The 20,457-nt window shown below is 42.7% G+C and overlaps 1 protein-coding gene across 2 annotated transcripts; it reads right to left on the reverse strand.

Annotated features, from left to right (window-relative positions):
- Positions 1–166: 166 nt before the first annotated feature.
- On the reverse strand, positions 167–15,315 carry PABPC1 (poly(A) binding protein cytoplasmic 1). 2 transcript variants are annotated; one of them, XM_035316214.1, is made up of 15 exons: positions 14,994–15,315; positions 10,054–10,247; positions 9,832–9,947; positions 7,905–8,035; positions 6,530–6,624; positions 5,433–5,570; positions 5,252–5,347; positions 4,523–4,795; positions 4,256–4,349; positions 3,971–4,081; positions 3,038–3,192; positions 2,499–2,583; positions 2,192–2,322; positions 1,806–1,901; positions 167–609 (listed from the first exon to the last, which is right to left on the reverse strand). In XM_035316214.1, the coding sequence occupies exons 1-14, from the start codon at positions 15,184–15,186 to the stop codon at positions 1,809–1,811; spliced, it is 1,905 nt and encodes a 634-aa protein (XP_035172105.1). In that variant the 5' UTR covers positions 15,187–15,315; the 3' UTR covers positions 167–609; positions 1,806–1,808. The 2 variants fall into 2 exon arrangements, with proteins under 2 accessions (XP_035172105.1, XP_035172104.1); XM_035316213.1 differs by having other exon boundaries at positions 7,896–8,035; positions 14,994–15,314.
- Between the last annotated feature and the right edge of the window lie 5,142 nt (positions 15,316–20,457).

Here is a 20,457-nt window from a genome sequence, read left to right on the forward strand (position 1 = left end):
TATCTGCTCTTTTTGTTTAAAGCCTAAGTTTGTATTACCAGTAACAGGTGGCTAAACATAGGCTAACCTGCCAAACTGCTAAAACATACTGAAGTTGGATTCTAGCTCTATATTCTGAAACGCTACCATATCAGAAGGACACTGTACAAAAACTATGACAAGTAAATCAGTGTTTAAGGAATTTTTATTAAACCAAGAATTTTATAATCCAAATTACGTTTCTTTGCTCAGCTATCAATTCTCACTGTCAACTAAAACAGTGGTGATACTCTGAGCTTTTCCACAGTAAAGAATTACAAAATTAAAGAAAGGAATGCTTTAAATTTTTTTTACTGTGCTGAAAATTCTTTTTCCCCCGGGTTTATAAAACATTAATTTGTATTTTTTATTTTACTATTTTTTTTTAATTTTAAATCAATAAGTAATCTAGGACTAGCACTTGTTTTACTAGCCCCGGCATTGCTCTGTACATAAGCTTCAAAGTTTCCTTTCCTTTTTTTATTTATTTTATATTTTGCAATGTTTTTCTCAATATTTAATAGTTTTTCCATGTTTAGATTTTTTTTTCTTCGGTGAAGCGAAGTTCTAGATTGTAGTTCCCGGATCTTTCTGTAAACAAAAACAATGCTGTTAGGTATTAAAATCAAAGCAGCACCTCGCTTTCTGCAACTGTAAGCCTGATAATACTTTGGTATGATCAATATTGTGAAAGTACAAAGTTCTTTACAAGCAGGGTATCATAGAGGCAGATATCCCACTTTTTAGAGATACATAAGTACCTCAAGTCTGTAATCATTTGAAAGATAGAACGAAGTCTAGAACTAAACAGTACTCTGCACAGCCCAGCCTTGGACAAGGGCTAGGCACAAGACTTTGTTACTGTAGCCTGATTGCAGAGCAGAGACCTCTACTCTAAGGTCAGCATACCACAGCTCAAACCATTACAGTAACAGTATTTTCAAATTCCAATTACTAACATCATGGAACACAAGGAGTAATGTTCTAAAGGTTTGGGCAGCTTAGTTTAGGCCAGACAACTATTCAACACTTTTTAATCTCCAGTGTGAAAGTGTCACGAGCAACAAAGAAAGGAAAAAAGCATGGAAAAAGCATGACTCATTCTGCCTCCAGAAGACCATTTCATGCCTACAGAAAGGAGACCAAGAAAAATGAAGATTTTGAGTGATCAAATTTAAAAGCAGGCCTTTTCAGCTGATAGTTATAAACATGAAAAGGTCACATACAGGCAAAACCTAACAGGACTGAATGGGGAATAAACACCTACATTATCCCCAACTCCACAACATTTTTCCACTTTTGAAACTGTAAAGGTAACACCTTTTGCCTCTTCCTGTCATGCAAAATTAAGATACTAACCACTCAGAAAAAATTATCAAGATAATCAGTATTTTAACTGCCATTAAGGAACACATAAGGAACAGTAGGGCTTCGTACCATTTAAGCTTACTTCCTCCACAATTTGCAGAAGTTCCTCTTGAACAGTATGAACAGCAACATTTGACAAAACTTCTCACTTTTGAGAACTAGTACCAGCTAAATATGCTGCTAGTCAATGCTCTAATTCCAGCTAAATATGCACGATGAAGTGTTGGTAGCATTTGCTAACCAAGAGTGGAACTGGACAAGGAGTATAGAGCACAAAACTATCCTACCACCATGACCGCAGCTTCTACTTTCCATGGCTGCAAATGATACTGAGCCTAGAAACATACTGCTTGTAAGGCCATGGACTAAGGACTATCGCCCTACTCACCCTATAAAGCTGCATTCCTCAGAAAACTTACTTATTAAACACTTGGAACCCCAGTGGGGTTATTAACTGCCTTTTGAGCAGCCTCTTTAGCTTGGTGGGCTTGTAGTACGGCTACAGCTTCATCAACCTGGGAAATAAAAAAAGAAATAACAGAGGGAAGCTTCATTATTTTTAAGTTTATGAAGTGGTTTAAATTATACATACAAACAATACCTGTATTATTATCAAGAAAAAGTTAACATTAGTTCCAGTTCATGCTAAGGTAAGTCACTGCCACCCACCAAAACAGAATATTCCAACTTGTCACCCCTGGCCAACATTGCATTGCCACTACTCCACCATGCCAGCACAAATACCTGTTCAATCAGGGTAGATTTAATTGCTTATGAAGTTAGCAGGAAGCAAAGGCCTACCCACCTTCGAACGAAGAGATTCAGGAGACTCGAGCATGTGAAGGAGTTCAGAGTTGTCAATCTCCAACAGCATACCAGTGATCTTACCCGCCAGAGTAGGGTGCATGCTTTGAATAAGAGGAAATAGACGTTCACCTAGAAAAAAAGTTATCAGGAGTCACAGATCTCATCTGACGAACACAGCTTAGATTCAAGGGAAAAGGGCAACAACTTCCTCCTTGTTCTACTCCTAAAACCATTTATTCTGCATTTTAGAGTACTCTTGAGTGGTCTTCCACTACAAGGCATCAGCAGAGAGACCATGTACATACCTAACATCTGCTTTTGTTCTTGTGGTGGGGCAGAAGCCAACATGGAAGCAGTCAATGGTTCCTGACCTTGCACATGGACAGCAGGCTGCAAATTAATATTACACCATTTCAAAATTAAATTCTATTTTATAATTACATGCAGCTTCAAATATCTACTGCACTACAACTCAGCATAAACAATGCCTACACTGTCAGAAACCTTGAAAAAATAACTATCAAGTCAATTTAATCAAGTAGTGTTAGGGCTGAGTGATGCTGGAGATTAGCACCAACCACTCCACTGTGGAGCAAACACTGAAAACTCAGGCTAAGGTATCAAGCAACTGGAAAATATGAAGCAACATAGGATCCCATCCCATCCCAGGTGAACTTGAAATACACTTAAAGCCCCAAGGCTGTAAACTGGTGCCATAATGCAGAGCCTGAATTCTACAATAACAAAGGAAACTCTTAATCTTATGATTAGAGGCATCTCTGCCTTTCATCTGAAAAAAAAATAACCAACAGCAAAAGCATGACCAGTTCCTAAAATTACATACCTGCTGCATAGCAACCTGTGGCTGTGTATTAAGATGCTGCTGAGGGTTGCGAACACCTGCAGCATATTTGTATTGTGGTACTGTGCGTACAGCAGGAGTAGCTGCAGTAGCTGCTGCTGCAGGACGTGGACCCATTGTTTGTGTTGATGTATTAGCTGAAAAGACAACAATTCTGTTTATGAACAGTTCCATTTTTAATTTGGCATACACTGGACAAAAGTTAAAGCAACCAAAACCAAACATAATTTAGGTATTGCATTATAGACTCATCTCAGTCATACTGTCACATCACTGGTCCCCATCTGAAGGCTCAAATCTAGAAATCTTCTGGTTGTTACTCTCTAGTCATCTCACTTTTTTTTTTTAACATGCTCGCTTTTGATTATGTAGTTTCATCCCACCCTCAAAGGACATGATTTCCTGAGTGCACACATTGTCAGTCATCTAAAGAAAAGGATACTCTCGTGAAGTAAATGGCTAAAAACCACCACCTAGTATGTTCTCAGTTAAGACTCCATTACAGTCCATTCTGGTTCATTCAATGATGTGTAGATTCTGCACGATAGCAGCTCACAATGTTCTATTACAGATAGTTAAGAGCTAAAATTGGATCATCTCAGCATTTTTACATGCAACTTATTAAACTGCCATGCTGAGATTGGTAAAAGCTCTCAGTACAACACTATCAAAACAAAGGAAGAACTGTTCAATGCTAGAGATGGGACCACATCTGGAGTCTGATTTTCATTCTTTGCTGGGACAGTAATTTAAGCAACTAGTAAAAGGTGATACTGGCTTACCAATCTAGTCAGAGCTAGAAAAGGAGAAGCAGTACCACGTATGACACTGATTTTGTTTGAGAGATTCTGAACCAGCAAAATTAAACAAAAAGGTTTTATATTTTAAGTGTAAGTTTTTATAAGTGGAACTCACCAACACGCTGTGTTGACATGACTCGTGGAACTTGTGAAGAAGCCGGTCTCATGGTACTAAATGGTGGTCTGGGCGCTGCTGGGCGGATAGCACCAGGCATGTTCTGGAATGCTGTTTTAGGAAAGGTATCTTACATTACACACCGAAACACTGCATGGTGAGGAGAGTGCAGAAGGAATATCATAACATAGCTAAGACTGTAATACCATGAAAATGTATGTAAAATTTCAAAGGTGCAAGCTATCAAGTTTACCAAATCGCTGGAGAAGTAGAGAAGTGACTTACGATGAGGTCTGGCACCCTGAGCAGTCCAGCGAGGACTAGGTCTAGCAAGTTGAGCAAGTTGATTAGTAGGATAGTATGCAGCACGGTTCTGAGTCTGTCAAATGCAAAAACATGTACTTTTGTTATCTTCTGAGGGCATACTGAACAGTCCATCACCTTTCTGCTATGCTGAAGTTATGAACACATCCTAATTTTTTTATTTTCTCTTAAATCTAAACAGATTCCATACATGGTACTAAACATTAAGTTACTTATCTCTATACATACCTGTGGGATAGCTGCCATGAAGTAACCTGAAGGAGGTGCTGGCTGGTAGGGGTTGATTACAGGATTAGGTACTGCTCTCACACTTGCCATTCTCTGCATATACTGGTTGGTGAGATGGGCTTGGCGTTCTTCTTTACGCTGTGCTAGAGCTACATACAATGGTTTTGTAGCCACAATTCTACCATTCATCTCTGTGACAGCTTTGGTGGCTTCTTCTGGTGATGAAAAGCATACAAACCCAAATCCTTTGCTGCGCCCACCTTCCATCATGACCTGCCAAGTACAAAGCACAGTTTTTAAACAAGAGAATGTTATGTCTATCCCTATTCAACTTGCACGAGTTTCCTTTTTCAGCTTACTATACAAGTGACACCACAGGTTTGTCTTACTGAATGATTTATAAAAAAAGGACTATCGCTGCTGAACAAGCTATTTCTTCAGTGAATACAGATGAAAATCTCAGTGAAGTAACACTGAGCATAACATTGCAATGAAAAGATGTATTTTTTCCTCAAACTCATGCAGAGTTTAAGTCAGGAAAGGACAACAGCATGACGTATTTCATCTGAGATTTACAAAACTCAAGAAAGCAGAAGCCCATGTATATGTGGCAGTAGCACTGATAGGTGACTGGGTCACATTTCTGTTAGTCAAGGAAATAAATTGCTCTTCCTTAGTGAAGGATCATCATTCACCAACAAAAGGGTAAGTGCAATCTACAAACTTTACCTTTGCACTAGTGATTGTACCAAATGGGGAGAATTCTTTTCGAAGGCGTTCATCATCAATGCCATCATCAAGATTTTTCACGTAAAGGTTTACACCCTAAAAAAAAATAAAGTTATTTTTAAAAGCAAATTACTTGCATAGATCTAAAAATAGAGGTAGTCTTCATGAATTGAAAGCGAACCTGATATCTGGTGATCCTGTCCTGCTTCATTTGCTCAAATTTACGCTTCAGCTCCGTCTGTCTTTCCACTTTTTTCTGAGCCCGGCCAACATAGATTTGTTTCCCATTGAGCTCTTTCCCATTCATCTCATCTACAGCCTTCATTAATAAACAAGAGGTTAGTAGTAGTTTATATTTTAGTGTTTTCCAGGCATATAAAAAAGTAATTCAAATATAAAAATCACATTTACTGAGGTATTGGTATTCTAAGTTATTTGAAATACACCATGTGTGATCCTGACTACTGTGAGAGAAGCAGTTCATTATGAACGTATGGAAGACTGAGAAAAATGTACATTTAAGACAAGATTTGTTCCAGATTTTTTTGCTTGTGCACTTGCACTACTGAGAAATCACAGAAATGCTTTTTGAAAAGCAAACTTCATTTGGTGCCCCAATCTGCTCTGTGCTGCTTTTTTCTCCTGATGCTATGTCCTTCCTGCCACAGCGAACTGACACATCAAAGCAACAGCTGCCAATGAATTATACAGCACACTGGTATGTTATAGACATACACACAACTTAATAGGACCCTTGTTCCATAGTTACTTTTCAAGGTAAAAGCGAAATCACAAGGCTATTTTCTTACAGCTATGCCAAACATACTCTATAAAACTAATAGCTTTCCTGCTGACTTTGCAGTCCTGAAGTTCAAAACCTCCATCCTTTCTGCTTTGCAGTTGCACAAATGCTTTGTGCAACCAAATTGGATCCAATGATTCATCTGGGTTTTGCAGGGATGTAATAATTTACAATGCTTGCATGTTGCCCAGCATGAAGGAATCCAAATCTCATCAAAACCTTCAAGCCCAACTACAACAGGGCCTTTCTCTGAGTATCTTAACTTAATAGGCTCTTCAAATCAACTGACATTTCCTCAAAAGAAAGCATTTTAAATGAGAGTAACTATGTTCAGTCATTTACGAAGAAGATACCTGCTTTTGCAGCATTCTTGACTAATTAAAAACCCTTAATGCATTCACAAGATTCCAAAGCATTCAATGAAACTTATTGAGTCTCAGGTTACAGAATTCCTAACATGAAGTACAGAACCTTACTTTTTGGGCATCTTCATGTCTTTCAAAACTAACGAAGCCGAAGCCTTTGGATTTTCCACTCTCATCAGTCATAACTTTCACACTTAAGGCAGGACCTAAAAAGAGAATGAAATACTTTATGTGGTGTATACAGAGCATATTCTCTTCACATCTTGAACACTGTTCAGAAGTTTTAATATTTAGTTTCTTCATTTATACTACAAAAGACTCCTGCACCAATTATAGGATCTAGCAAACACCATCCATTAGTATAAAATTGCTGATTTGCCCCTATGCCAAGCTATAGCCTTTATGGTTGATGTCTGCCATGCAGAATTTCTTAACTACTGTACTTTCAGCCAAAATGGGGTAGGAATTTAACTTCAAAGTGAAGTAATTTTAATGGAGGAAACCCCTGATGTTTAAGAAGCATTAGCACTTCTGTCCTTTCAAACAGGTATCGAAATCTGGAGGGGAGGCCCTTCTATTAGCTATGTGCTTCACACCTCTTGGCCTGGTGAAAGGATCCCAGCTCAGCTGTTTCAAAGCTTTGAAAATTTGTGGTTCAGACTCAATTTAGAGAGACATTAGCTAAATTTGCTACCATTTCATCCACAAACATACTAGTGGAATTTCCTGTGAATGCTGCTATACTGTTCCGATAGGATATATCACAAGGCTCTCCCTTCGTTTGCATGATATCCAGTGGAGAACAGCAAAGCACAGGAGAAAATACAACATAAAAAGCCACGAGGCTGAAGACAACAGATATGGCCTATAAACCAATGTAAGAATCCAACTGGATAAAGGAACTGTGCCACTTCCTAACTCGATGGTGACACATCACATATACATATGCCTACTATAACTCTGCCCTGAGCATAAATGAGGGTCAAGACAGAACTGAACAGCTTGCCAATGGCAAAGTTCCTCATAAATTCAGCGTAAGGAAACCACCACAATGTAACCAAATAATGAAAACAGAGATACCTTGAATAAAGCTAAGTCTGCAAAGTGAAAAAGCTAAAGGAAACTCATTTGTCAGGCTTCCTGTACAGAACTTGTAACATCAACCTGTACTAGAACAGAAAACACTTCTATTTACAGCTTAAAGAGGTTGCAAAACATATTAAAAAGACTAGACACTGTTTTCAAATTATCAAACAATTCTGATAGGAGGATTATATATTCTTTTATGGCAATTTAAAATGCTTTACTGGATATAATTACAATTACAAATTCAAAATGTAGTGAAGTACTAAGTTTTCCATAGTTTTAAAATAAAAACTTCAGACAGCCATCTGATTCCTCCCATTATAAAGCACCATCCAGCTGTAAGAGCTGAAGTTCACTGGTGTTTATATAAACTCAAAGCGTAAGACATTACCAAACTTGCCAAAGAGTTCCTTAAGTCTCTCATCATCCATGTCTTCTCCAAAATTCTTGATGTAAACATTGGTGAATTCCTTTGCTCTGGCTCCAAGCTCTGCCTCGCGTTCCTTACGAGATTTAAACCTTCCAACGAATCTAGTTTCAGGAGAACAAAATAGAATAGATTAAAGTAAATTTTAACACCTTGACAGACTTGCATTAGTCATCTGGCATACTTTATTCTTAGTCTCATTATTCATTACAGGTATGAAATTCTTTAAGTAAAATATTCCAAATAAAAGTATCAGATAAACAATTTTACTATCCTTTTCTGTATTAGTGTGCTTATCACAATGACTAGCATAAAAACACTTTCAAACTATTGGCAATATCGTTTGCTCCTGGGCAGCCTTTGACATCAGGAGACACGTGGACAATGGGAAAGAGTACTAAGTAAACTGAAATTCTAGTTACCAGCATAATCTGTCATACTAAAAACTTGGCAGCCTTAAAACAGTTACCATTCTCCAACCTTAACTTTTAAGCAAGGGCTATTTAACTAACCTTCTATATACCCTTATACACCTTTCCAGGCTATATCAAAGCAAACCCTTGTTTTCCCCCACCTCTCTGAATAGGCATGGAGAAATAAATAGTGCAACTTGCTCTGTAGTCAAATATCATCACAAGTTGGCCAGGAACACTAAAGGTCAGCTCACACTGGCAGAGAAAGAACAGAGGCTGAATACAACACTCTGCAATCCAATGAACTCCTCTAGTACAGAAGTTACAGGAGTACGAGATAACCTGATTTCTGGTTACAGACTTTTATTCTCTAATACCCAATCATTATCTGAACTTCATAGTTCCAAATCTAACCAATTCAATAATGCAGCATACAGTAGATCAATGTTTTCGTCAATACCGACAACTTCACCAGATTTGTAGCAACCAAGGATAAGAACAATATTGTTCAGCTATGTGTTCAGCAGATTTTGACAGTGAGCTGAGTATTTTAACTTTTAAAAACATACCTTGAATAAAAATTCAAAGCAAAACTAGCTTTTATGATGCATTTTATTAAACAAAGTTTATGTAAATACTGTGGTTTATGACTATATGCTGACATTTTTACTGATTTAAAAAGGTTATATAAAGAGCAAGCCAACTAAAAACATCCACAGTATGCCAGCCAAGCACAGAGCAAGAGGGAAAACCAAAGTTTCAAAGATGGGTTCTCCCTGTACATGGCTTGATCCACCCATGTAAAAATAATCCACAAGGGTAAGCTGATGCTGATTTCTGTTATCCTTTTTTCCAAAGCCACTGAAGTATTTACAGAGCTATTCTTTTGCAACTATACCAAATACCATAATGATCCCTTAAGAACAGCTGTAGGCACACTCACCCCCCCCACCTAGCCATCACTAACCAATTGCCCAAAGATCTTTTTTTCCCCTATAGAACAGTTGATTTTTTAACCCTTGTTTTCCTAAGTTTTATTTTCTACTCCTGTTCCCCAGATATGTCTATTAACAGACATTAAGAACATTCAGTATAATCAGACCATTATTCAAGATTTAGTAGCTTCAGCACTCTAAGATTCACTCAAAAACAGTAACATACCCAATCACACAACTTTAGTAAGCGTTGTACTTTATCTGAGACCAGTAAAATCAGAAAAGAGAAGTTCCCAAACCCTCATTACAGCACTGACTTAAGACAATACAACTTTTTTCTTTCCTGAAGTGCACTAGCAGAGTTCTCTGAACATTCTGCTGTTAGAATAGGTAGGTAACACAGTTTGTAGTATTCCTAGCACAAAAATTCTAAATCATTTCCGATTGGAAATATTTAGAACAACCTGCCTTTTCTAGGTAAGCTCTAAGTCCATGTCTACTTTAAATAGAGTTTCAGTCTGCTGATCTACAACTGTGTATTTATGTACTTACACTTTGCGGTCATTAAGCAGCATACCATTCATTTTTTCAATAGCTCTTTCTGCAGCTTCTTGTGTCTCAAAATGTACGAATCCATAACCCTTGGATCCATTTTCATCACATACCACCTATTAAAGAAAAACTTTGCTGTAATAGCCATGGAATGCTTCCAGCATGTATTTTCCCCCCCTCTAAATGCCAAACCATTAAATGCACCCATAACTTCGCACTAACCTTACAAGAAAGGATGTTTCCAAAAGCAGAGAATGTGTCATACAAAGCTTTGTTATCAATTGATTTGTCCAAGTTTTTGATGAAGATGTTTCCTACACCGCTTTTGCGTAGAGATGGATCGCGCTGAGACCACATGATGCGCACTGGTTTGCCTTTAATGACATCAAAGTTCATGGTATCCAAAGCTCGTTCAGCTGGAAAGACATCATGGAGTTAGTAGGAGACTCTAAAGTTGCTTTATTAAGTGCAAAACCAGCATTTTGAATACAGTTCTTCAAAAATTTTTAGCTTTTTTTAAGTCTAGTATCATAACCACCAAGATGTAAATCCAAACTTCCAATGTAAAAAAACCCCTCCTCCCTCTTTTCTCCAAGTAAAAACCAGCAAAAACTCCTCAGCAAAAGCTGTGCTGAATAAACAGGAAGGAGCATAGGTGAGATGAATAAGCAGTAGAAATCCCAGTAGCCCAAGTGATTGTACCTCACCATGAAAAAATGGCACCTGGACAGGAGAAAGTCTATCAACTGGTGGCAATGATGACCTATTCCCCAGGAGGAAAGGTTTTAACATTTGTACAACAGCAGCTGACCATAGTGTATCAAAAATGCTTTAGGGGTACAACTTGTGCCCATACTAGTCCTTCTGCAAATATTTACATACCAACTTCTAAGACAGCAGCAGCCCTAAACTGACAAACTGCTTTGCAACTGAGCCAGGTGCAGTTCAAGCAGCTTCTCAAGACAACACTTCAGTGACCAAAAAAACAAAATAACAAAACAAAAAAAAAAAACCAAACACATCTGCAGTGGACTTCTAGGCTGAGGTATAGTTGAAAGAGAAGTAAAAATAGTACTTTACTTAAAAAAATCTCAAATAATATATATTAAAAGCTCATGATGAAATACATATGAGGTCAAAGAAGGAGCAAGCATTAAAACAGCAAAAGGAACTAATGTAAGGTTTTGTGACTCCAGAGGAGCAGTTTTTCCAGTAGAACTCCATAACTAACTTTTCAAAGCCTGAATTTAAGACCTCAGTATATTTAGACAGGGAAGTGTCAAGACGTCCTCAGTTTTCATGTCTCTTCAAAGCAACAAGACATGCCTATGATGTTTTAAGTCAACAATATATTCAAGCAAGAAAGAGAGACAGCTCTAAATTATGGCAGACATGATCTCCCACACTAACTCCTTTAACACTAGCTCCTTTACAGTTTTGTTCCTGTCTGTCTGGAAGAACACTGAAAAAAGCCCCAATAAATCCCTGAGGTCACAGCCATTGGTACCAATTCATTTCACTGCTCTCTGCATACAGCAGGGCAAAGCGACGTTAACAAGACCGAATCATTTAGTGTTAGTTTAGAAACAATAACCATGTCACTTATTTGTCTTTCCCAGGAGAAGGGCCAAAGGCCAACCACGTTGCCAAACCCAAACAAAATTTTTTGATTCTCCTTTTAGTGCTGCTTATGTATTTGGCTATGCTGCTGGTTATTATGGCCAAAGAAAATGTGCAGTTGGCCTCCGTTCAGCTAATACACCATGTCATCTCCTTTAGTGCCGTGTTTTCAGATTACAAATGGATTTGAGGACAGACATCTGTAGAGGTTAACTAGATAGACAGGTAAAAGTCATTTTCTTGTTAAAAATCATCTACTGAAACTACTACTACAGTCCCACAACAGTCAACAACTGATTCAGAGCTGAAGCCACAAAAATATAAGCCCTGCCAATCTTTTGTGTAAGTAACAAAGCTCTCACAAACTCCAGTATTAATCAAGCAGGAGAGAAGGAGCCAGCTTAGTTACTGGTAATTAGAAACAAGGAGTACTAGAACACCAAATTACTAAAAAAAACCTGCTGGCCGAACAGAACAAGTTGTGGATATCAGGCTTGCTGCGGTAGAAACATCTAACACTCTGGGATTGCCCTGGAAGTCATTAAAATTATTACTGCCAGCACCAGCAAAAGTGCCAGTAATAAACAGTTCATTATTTCCAGTAGTAGCAACAGGGCCTGCTTTTACTAGAAAAGAGGCTTTTCTAATTCATGCTAATTGCTTCTAGAATAATCCTGAAACTCCTCAGGAATGTGTGCTCGTGGACATGCTTCCCAAATGTCTGATCTGAAGCAATTGCTGGTGGCCGATTCCACACCAGCCTTTGCAAACCGAACTGACAGTGAGCACGTATCTTAGGCTGATACAATTTCTCTGTAAGGACAAGGACAGCAGAGAAACCATCCTCATCTTTTCTGTGGAGTGGAAGTACAAGAAATATGTAGATTTCAGCTTAACCAGCACCACATTGTCATGCCACCATATACTTTAAAAGATTACCAGAATACTTTACATACTTTCCTAGGTATAAGCTGCTACTCTGAAAAATTTGTAAGCAGTAAAATTGGCTCACTTTTATCACGCTACAGCTGCTTGCCATAGGAACCCTTGCACTAGTTTGCAGGGGGACAATTCAATCCAGTAGTTAACTTGTTACCAGGAGGACACACCTACCCATGCTATACTTTTGCTGATTCTGCCAGAGCTTTTATTGTATGAGTCACTGGTTCCCATTTTAGTCACGAGCAACTGGCCGGTCAACTTTCGCAGCAACTTCAGAATCATACAGAATACACACTCAGTGCTAAACCTACACTGGAATAGCTACAGGATAATAAACCTCTGGAAACAGCCACTGAAAAGAAACTGACGGGAAAACTGCAGTTTCTGATTACTCAAGGATAAGGCTAGTTTAGCGATTAAAAAAAGATTGCTCGGGCTTTACTCCGGACAATGACTCAAATTCAGAGAAGTCACAGCTATGAAATGTGAGCATACCTCACAAGTGTGTCACCAGGCCTAATTACTTTTCGGAAGAGCTTTGAGATCCCTGGTTTACAGGCAGCTGGTAACATCAAGCACACCTTCAAAGACCTTTTCAAAAGCCCGGCTAGTTGTTACTGGCTGTTTAATGAGCATAGTCTGAGATGTAGGTAAGAATTAGGCTAAACCAAGAAAAGGTCCCTAGCTTGGAATTAAAAAGAAACCAACATGACTACAGCAATAACCATTTATCCTCAGAGCTGCTATTTCAAAGTTCCAGAAAATGTTTCAAGGTTTCAGGAAAGTGCGATCTGTCAAAAAAAATCAGCGAACACTTTCTAGGTATTTGCCAAGAACATCGAATTCTTGCAGAAGTATGATCACATGGTATCATCGACATGCATTTTAACCAAGTGCTTCCAGTGAGGTGCCCATGCCTGTTTGACACCGACGAGACATACTTGTAGCTGAACCGGACTGGGTGTCAAATATGGACACCTCCATCCCCCCGTCAGAAAAATACTTACAGGTTTGGAGTAATAGCATCTTCCTAAAAGGCACATTCTCAAACTCTGAACACAATTGGTGCTCAGCCGAAAAAGTTCTTTTTATCCCCCCCCCCCCATCTGGCAAATTACAAAACTAAGTCACAAAGTGTAGGGTTGGAAAGGTTGTTTAGGTAACCACAAAGGCGAGGCCGACCCTTGCAGAGTTGTCATTACTAAGGAGGAAAAGCATTTGAATTACCTTCAGCTCCTGCCCTGACATTATCACATCACAGTGCTGAACTGTGCTGACCACTTATTTTGCTCTTTGGGAGCAAACTGTACTGTAGTTTGTTTTTATCAACTGCAAGAACGGTAAGGCAAGCATTTAAATTCTCTCATCCTAAACGCTGTCTGAATAAATTAAAAGCTCTCTGAAGTAAGAGAGCTGATAACAAGTGAAATGTCTTATTAAAAAGATGAGACAGTAACTTTTACTTCTCACGCACAGATAACACTGGTGCACCAGAAGCCCGATCTGATAATGGTTACGTACTAAAGCCAACTCTGAAAGCCAGTTAATCTAATTGCCTGAAAAGTTTGTAACTCAAATCTCTTTCATATGCCAGAAAAAAAAACCATTATAATGGAAAGCTGTTTACTTAACTGTACTTGAAATCAAGTATGATCTAGCTGGCCAGTTTGTTTTTCTTTTAATTGGTCTCCACGAAACTTAAAATCGGTCAGATTTGGTTCTTTTACAGAAATACCCTCCGGAGGAGCGAGCTGGTTGGCCAAACTTCGCAGAGACTTGGTGAGAACTACACAGGAAGTTTCTCTGCTGATGTAACTTTAGAGAAATGGGAACGTTACACGTAAAACAAGTTTCAGAGAAAAAAGGCAACTTCGTAAACAAGACGTCAGGCTGTAGCGCGAAAACAACCGGGCCAGGATATGGCAAAAAGCAGGCAGAGGAGGCCCAGATAATCCCCCCCCCCCCCTTCCCTACACGTGACAAATCTGCCCCAGTGCTTCGGCCTGCGCCTGGAGTGGACCGTCCATGGACTCCCGATGATCCTGGGCCGTCCTACTTCCTCCTTGTGCCTGTGAATCACGCTCCCACACACACACCCAGCTCCTGCGGACTTATTACAAGGTGCTCATGACCACCGCGCTTCCTCTCAGCCAGCCTCCCCCCCCTTCGGCCCCAACAACCCGGGGTACAACCGCCCCCACGCCTCCACCCCAGGAGCCACCGAGCCGGGGCAGCCTGCGGGGGGGTTCCCCGGGGCTCTTTTTGCCCCTTTTTTGTGCTTTTTTGATGAATTCTTTCCCTCCACCCCGCTTCGCGGAAGCGCCTCCCCCCCCTTTGCCGCCACGAGGCAGGCCGCATGTCAGCCGCCAACTCCAGCCCTGTCTGTGTGCGTGTGTCCCCGCGTGCGTCCCCAACTCATTTTTTAGGGTTCCCCCCCCCTTAAAACCGGCCTCCGGCCCCACCCCGCGCCGCCGGAAAATGGATGCGGCGGCCGGGGCCGGCGGGAGGGGGCAAAATGGCTCCCCGCACCCCCAGTGTCCCCCCCCCAAAAAAAAAGAAAGAGATAAAAAATAAAAACAGACAACAAAATACTGGCTTACCGTCGGCGGGCTGCTGGAAGTTGACATAGGCGTAGCCGAGCGACCGCCGGGTGATCATGTCCCTGCAGACGCGGATGGAGAGGATGGGCCCGGCGGGGCTGAACTTCTCGTAGAGCATGGCCTCGGTCACATCGGGGTGCAGGTCCCCCACGTAGAGGGACGCCATGGGGTAGCTGGGGGCGCTGGGGTTCATCCTGCCGCCGTCTCCCGACGCGGGGAGAAGGAGGGAAGGCGCTGGCGACGCGAGGAGGCCGCGGCGGCCCGGCGCTCCGTCAGGGCCGGGGGGAGGCGGCGGAGGAGGCGGCGGCTTCGGAACTTAACGGCTGCGGGGCGGCGGCTGGCGGCGGCGCGGGGCTCGGCGCTGCGGGGCTCGGGCTCGCTCCGTGTCTCCTCTCGGCTGCGCCGGGTCCGGGTCCGGGTCGGGAGGGGGGGTGGGCTCTTCGCTTCACCGGGCTTTTTTTATATCAAAACCGGCCGGTTGCAGAAGGAAGGACGGGTTATTTTTAAGTATTTTTTTTTAAGCAATTTTTTTAGGATTTTTTTAAGGATTTTTTTTTTTTTTTTGGATTTTTTTTAAATTTTTTTAATTTTTTTTTTTTTTTTTTTTTTTTTTTTTAGTAATAAAGGGGGTGCGGCGGCGGGGCCGGCGTGTCCCGGTGTCCGGAGCACACGCACTGCGCACGCAGCACCGACGGCGGCCGGGGGACAAGGGGGAGGCCGCCGCCCCGGCCGCGCTCTATATATACCCGCCCCGCCCCCACCCGCCCCCACCGACGCCGCACGCCACGCACCGACGGCGCGCAGCGCGCATGCGCCGCCGCGGGAGGGAGGCGGGCGGGAGAAGGGGGGAGGCGGGTTGTGCGCACGCGCCGCCGCCCGTGTGGGGAGGGCCGGCGGGGAGGGCGCGTGCGCCGCGTGACGTCAGCGGGGGCGGTGGGAGGGGGCAGCGCGGCGGCAGCGCGCATGCGCCGGGCTGGGGAGCACATGTGCGCGGCTGGGGGGTGGGGGGCCGGCAGGGCGGCGGGGCGCATGCGCGGGGGCGGGAGGGGCGGGGCTTAGAGGCGGCGCGCCGGCCGGAAAAGGGAAGGGCCCCGCGCATGCGCGGAGGGGGCTGCTTCCGCCGCCTTGCGGGGGGGCGTTGAGGGCGGTGTGACGTCTTAGGGGGCGGGGCCTGGTAACGGCCGCGGAGGCGCCTCAGGGAGCGGGGGGGGGAAGGGCGGCCCCACCCGGGGCCCGTGGGGGGGGGGGGGCGCCGGGTGCTTGAGGGGGGCCGGCGGTGCTGGGGCGTGTGGGATCCGCCTGCCGAGATAAAGTTATAACGGTGTGAATTTGGGGTTATTCGCTAATAAAACGTGGTTTCTGAGCGTCACAAAGTGATGTTGTCAGGCGTGCCTCACTGCTGGTGAGCACACGAGCACACGCACTCAGCGCCCGAACGCACCGCGCCGCACAAGTGGGCAGAACACCGCTGCCATACGCAATATAACCGCCCCTCTGTTGGTTTTTTCAGCACGGTCTCAGGAGGTCTGCGCTTCCTATTTTCCAGTCACCCCCTTTTGCCGTCTCAGTGTCGGCAGGGCCGCAGGAGGAGGAACGTGAGGAATTTCAGCCCGCCGCGTGTGCGGGCGCCCTCCGTGCCCAGCAGCTGCCTGGGAGGCCGCCGAGCCCCCAGCAGAACCTGCAGCTCCCCATCTGCTCCCCAGCAACGCGGGGCGTCTCGCTTCACCCCCGCCCTGCCCCGCACTGCTGTCTTAAGCTCGGGCGCTGGCACGGCATCGAAGCAGCTGACAAGCCACCGTGTCCTCTGCCGGTGGCCCTGCTACGGCCAGGGTTGGCGGATGAGTAGAGCAAACAGCCAGAGGCAGCAGTGGCTTATAGTAAAGTTTGATGTGCCTATGAGGATTTAAACTCTGTTTTTCTTCTAGGCAAAGGAATCAAGATATCTATTTTAAGTACTAGTTTATAATGCCCTCCCTAGGATGTGCTATGCACTGTTTTGTTTCTGCTCTTCCTGAATTACCCCGATCTGCTCTTCAGCACACCTCCTTTCCACAGACCGGCCCTTTGCATGCCACTGTTTCTTTCACACTTCTCTGTCATTGGCACCTGAGCATTTTCTTATACATTTCTTCTCTCTAAGGCGTATTCTTGCTTAGGTATTCTTGTTAGGTCACTCTGTTTCTGTCCTTGGTGCTCCTGGATGATAGCAAGAAAGTGCCCAGAGCACAGCAGGGCATTTATTCTCCCTGGCCCCACTTTAAAAAAAACAACAACAAAACATCAGGACGAATTTTGCTCAGCAAAAGCGGACTATTCTCTAATCTTGCTCTTAGACTAATAACAACATACGACTTCAGAATTTTCTGACAGTAATGCTATCAGGGAATTAAAAACATGTTCTTAACCTTAGGTGGATATCCAGCAAAGTTCAGATTATAATTTAAAACCTCTGGAGTTTTCTATTTAAACATTTCTAGCATTTCTTCTCTCAGCAAAATAATGGGCTTCTTGGGTCTTGTCCTCATGGCTTATGCTCCTTTTGCTTTGGCTTGGAGCAAGCATGTAACCACTAATGAAAAATTTGCTGTCTTCTCCTTTCGCTTCCCCATACTGTCATAAAGTGTTAAGCTGGCAGTTTGGGAGTTCTTTAGACGAGGAAAAAAATCACAGTAGGAGGTAGGTATAGTTAGCTGGTGGTGCCCAAAACAATTTTCCTGTCCTCCATCTACAACAAATACATTAAACTTAGTTTTCAAGATGTGGCCTAAGTGCTTTTAGGCAAGAAGAAATGTTGGTTTTGTGGCCAAGGCACAAGATTCAAATTAAGCCCTAGATTCTGTTGGCAGAATTTGCTGGCAAATTCTCCTAGTCACTTTGGATTCAATCTCATAGAAAACTTGGGAGCTTGCATGCTCTCTTCCGCTGATGGCCCCCCAAAACTGCAGCCCAGAGCCCCCTATGAGAGCCGGGGTCAGAAAGGGACCCTGGCAGGAGACCCCCGGATGGCGCCATGCCACGTACTCATCTGGCTCTCTCCACGATCCATTTTAGCTCTGCTGCTCCCAAGTTCCGTGTGATGGCGGGTGGAAGTTGCTGCAGCACGTTTGTCTCATCAGCTGGGCTTACTGCCCAGCCCCAGCGTATGCCCTGCCATCGCAGGTGTTAAACATGCATGGCTGAGCCTAGAGTTGGCCTCCTTGTCTGCCTTTTTTTTTTTTTGTTTGTTTTTTGAAACCGCAAGCTTGGGATGTAGCTGGAAGACATAATTCAGCGTTTCCTTTGTCAGCTTTGGAGAATCTAAGCCAAAGGGGAATTGAATGAGGAGTAATAATTTAATTATACATCTTTGAAGTATTTCACAATCCAGATAAAAATACTTACTTGATGGGCACGTTGCCTCCTTTTAGTGAAATATTACTAGAAAATAGAAAAATGAGCAATGTTTACACAGTATTTTTCACTAAGGGCAATTGATTAATATTTTAAAATACCAGGATATGTGTTTTCTAAACAAAACTGTTCTACCAAAGCTGCTAAAGATCCTTTGTAACTTAAAGCCCTAGGCAGATAAAATATTTTAATTTTTGTGCCAACAGTACTATGATTTGTGAATGCAATTATTTTTTATTCTAGGCTGTCATGGAAGTGGGGAAGTTACTGAAATGTGTTCAGACTTCAACAAATTTCTTCTCTGTTGCCTAGGAATTATGACTTTTTGAAATATGATGGATTGGCTAAACTATTGGAAATGATGCAAATCCAGCTTTGTAGGTAGCCACAGGAAGCATTTTTAAATTGTATCTGAAAAGCGCTACTATTGAAGATCAATACTTTTTAAAATTAACACAGCTGATGCTTGATTTAGAAAAGAAAGTTTTATTGTTCGGAATAAGCACGCTGTGTTGCCGAGTTCAGGCCCTGCAGGATCTCTTTCACATCCCCGCGTTTTCCTTCTCAGCTTAGCTGCAGTACAACGCCGTATGCTAAAACTGCATTGTGAAAGCTAAAACCTTGATGATCTGTGTCAAAGAGATAAGGAGGAACATGTACCTTTTGAAGGGGAGTGCCAGCTTCTTTAAAGTGAGTGCCTTGCTGATAATGCTGTTTGCTTTTGGTAGCCTACTTAGACCCGATATGCTTTTCGGTGCTGGGTAATCTTCTGAGCAGAGCCAATCCCAAATTCTGAGTATTTTCTTTAATAAAAAAAAAATAAAAATAATAAAAGACCTCATAGCTGGACATTTTGGAGCTTCTTGGGCATGAGCAAAACCAGTTTTGCATTTTTATTTTAGGGGCTATTTAATAAGTATTCTCCACTCATGAAGAACTGCATGTCCGTTTCCTTTGCTGAGCTTGTGTAGGGGAAGTCATTTTCGCAATGAGCAGGAGGGAAAGAAGTCTCACTGTCAGGCAGTCACGATGGGGGGAAGGCAACAGTTAATTACTTTATATTGTGCCTGAAGCAAACAAAACAGCAGGTTTGTGTACTGGGATTGTTTTCTCCAGTGCAAAGTGCAGCTGAGAGCACGGGAAGGTTCTGAGCTGGGTATGGTCAGGCACAGCGCTGCGTTTCCCCTCGTGTCTCATTAGGAGCATGCTCTCTCTCTCATGCCTCACGTGCAGAAGGAGCCTTGGGAGACACTACTGGGGTTGGAAGCAGGGACTGACGGACACAGGAAGAGGTCATAGAGGGGGCCTGGGCACGGAGATGTGCTGGGAAGGCTCTGTGGAGGAGAGGCACTGTGTGAAGCAGGAGCAGGGGGAGTCCATGCCCAGCTGTCACCGGCTGCCCTTTGGGACAGGCTCAGCTGCTCTGCTGAACCATCTCCTGATGGTTCTTGTCCTTCAACTCTTCCTTCACTGGCAGCCAGCTTTGTGCTGCTCCATCCCTGACAGCCAGCTCCTCGCAGCCACCTCCTCTGTTCTGTTTGCCTGTCCTCCTCTGCCAGATACAACCCACCTCCCTCACTTAGAAACCACCAAACTAAGGTATTGGGAAAAAAGAGATTAGTGTTTCTTTCTCCTTCTGTCCTTTTCTAGTTAGAATCTGAGTTGCTTAACTGTTGGGCATGTTCCCTTCATCAGTTGCTACAGCAGCTCTTCACCTAGAAACAAACACCTATATCCTGACAGATTGTTAAAAGTATGGCATTGTAGGGGAAAAAGAAAATAAACAGGAAGAAAGCTTGGTTAGTGTCCTAGTCTGTTTTCTCCCCCAGTGAGGACACTGTGTCACCCCGACCAAGATTTTATAGGCATTTTAATAGATATCCTCAAAGGATGACAATTCAGTGATATCCAGGAGAATCAGTTCGGGGGCTTTACTCTCCTTAACTTGAAAATGATTTTCCTGTCTGACTTAAGTTCCCATTCTTGCAGTTCCTTCTCATTCTATTCCCAGTGGTAATGCTCTTTCTTTTCTTTCTTTCTTTCTTTCTTTCTTTCTTTCTTTCTTTCTTTCTTT

This window comes from Oxyura jamaicensis, chromosome 2, assembly GCF_011077185.1.
Source record: "Oxyura jamaicensis isolate SHBP4307 breed ruddy duck chromosome 2, BPBGC_Ojam_1.0, whole genome shotgun sequence".
NCBI classification, from domain to species: domain Eukaryota; kingdom Metazoa; phylum Chordata; class Aves; order Anseriformes; family Anatidae; genus Oxyura; species Oxyura jamaicensis.

Excerpts from the sequence above, each read along its gene's own strand:
- PABPC1 (XM_035316213.1), bottom strand. The coding sequence starts at position 15,186 with ATGAACCCCAGCGCCCCCAGCTACCCCATGGCGTCCCTCTACGTGGGG. Across the intron at positions 6,625-7,895 it reads GGAACTCTTTGGCAAGTTTG|GTCCTGCCTTAAGTGTGAAA; the intron begins GTAATGTCTTAC and ends TTCTCTTTTTAG. Across the intron at positions 2,323-2,498 it reads AGAACAAAAGCAGATGTTAG|GTGAACGTCTATTTCCTCTT; the intron begins GTATGTACATGG and ends CTTTTTTTCTAG.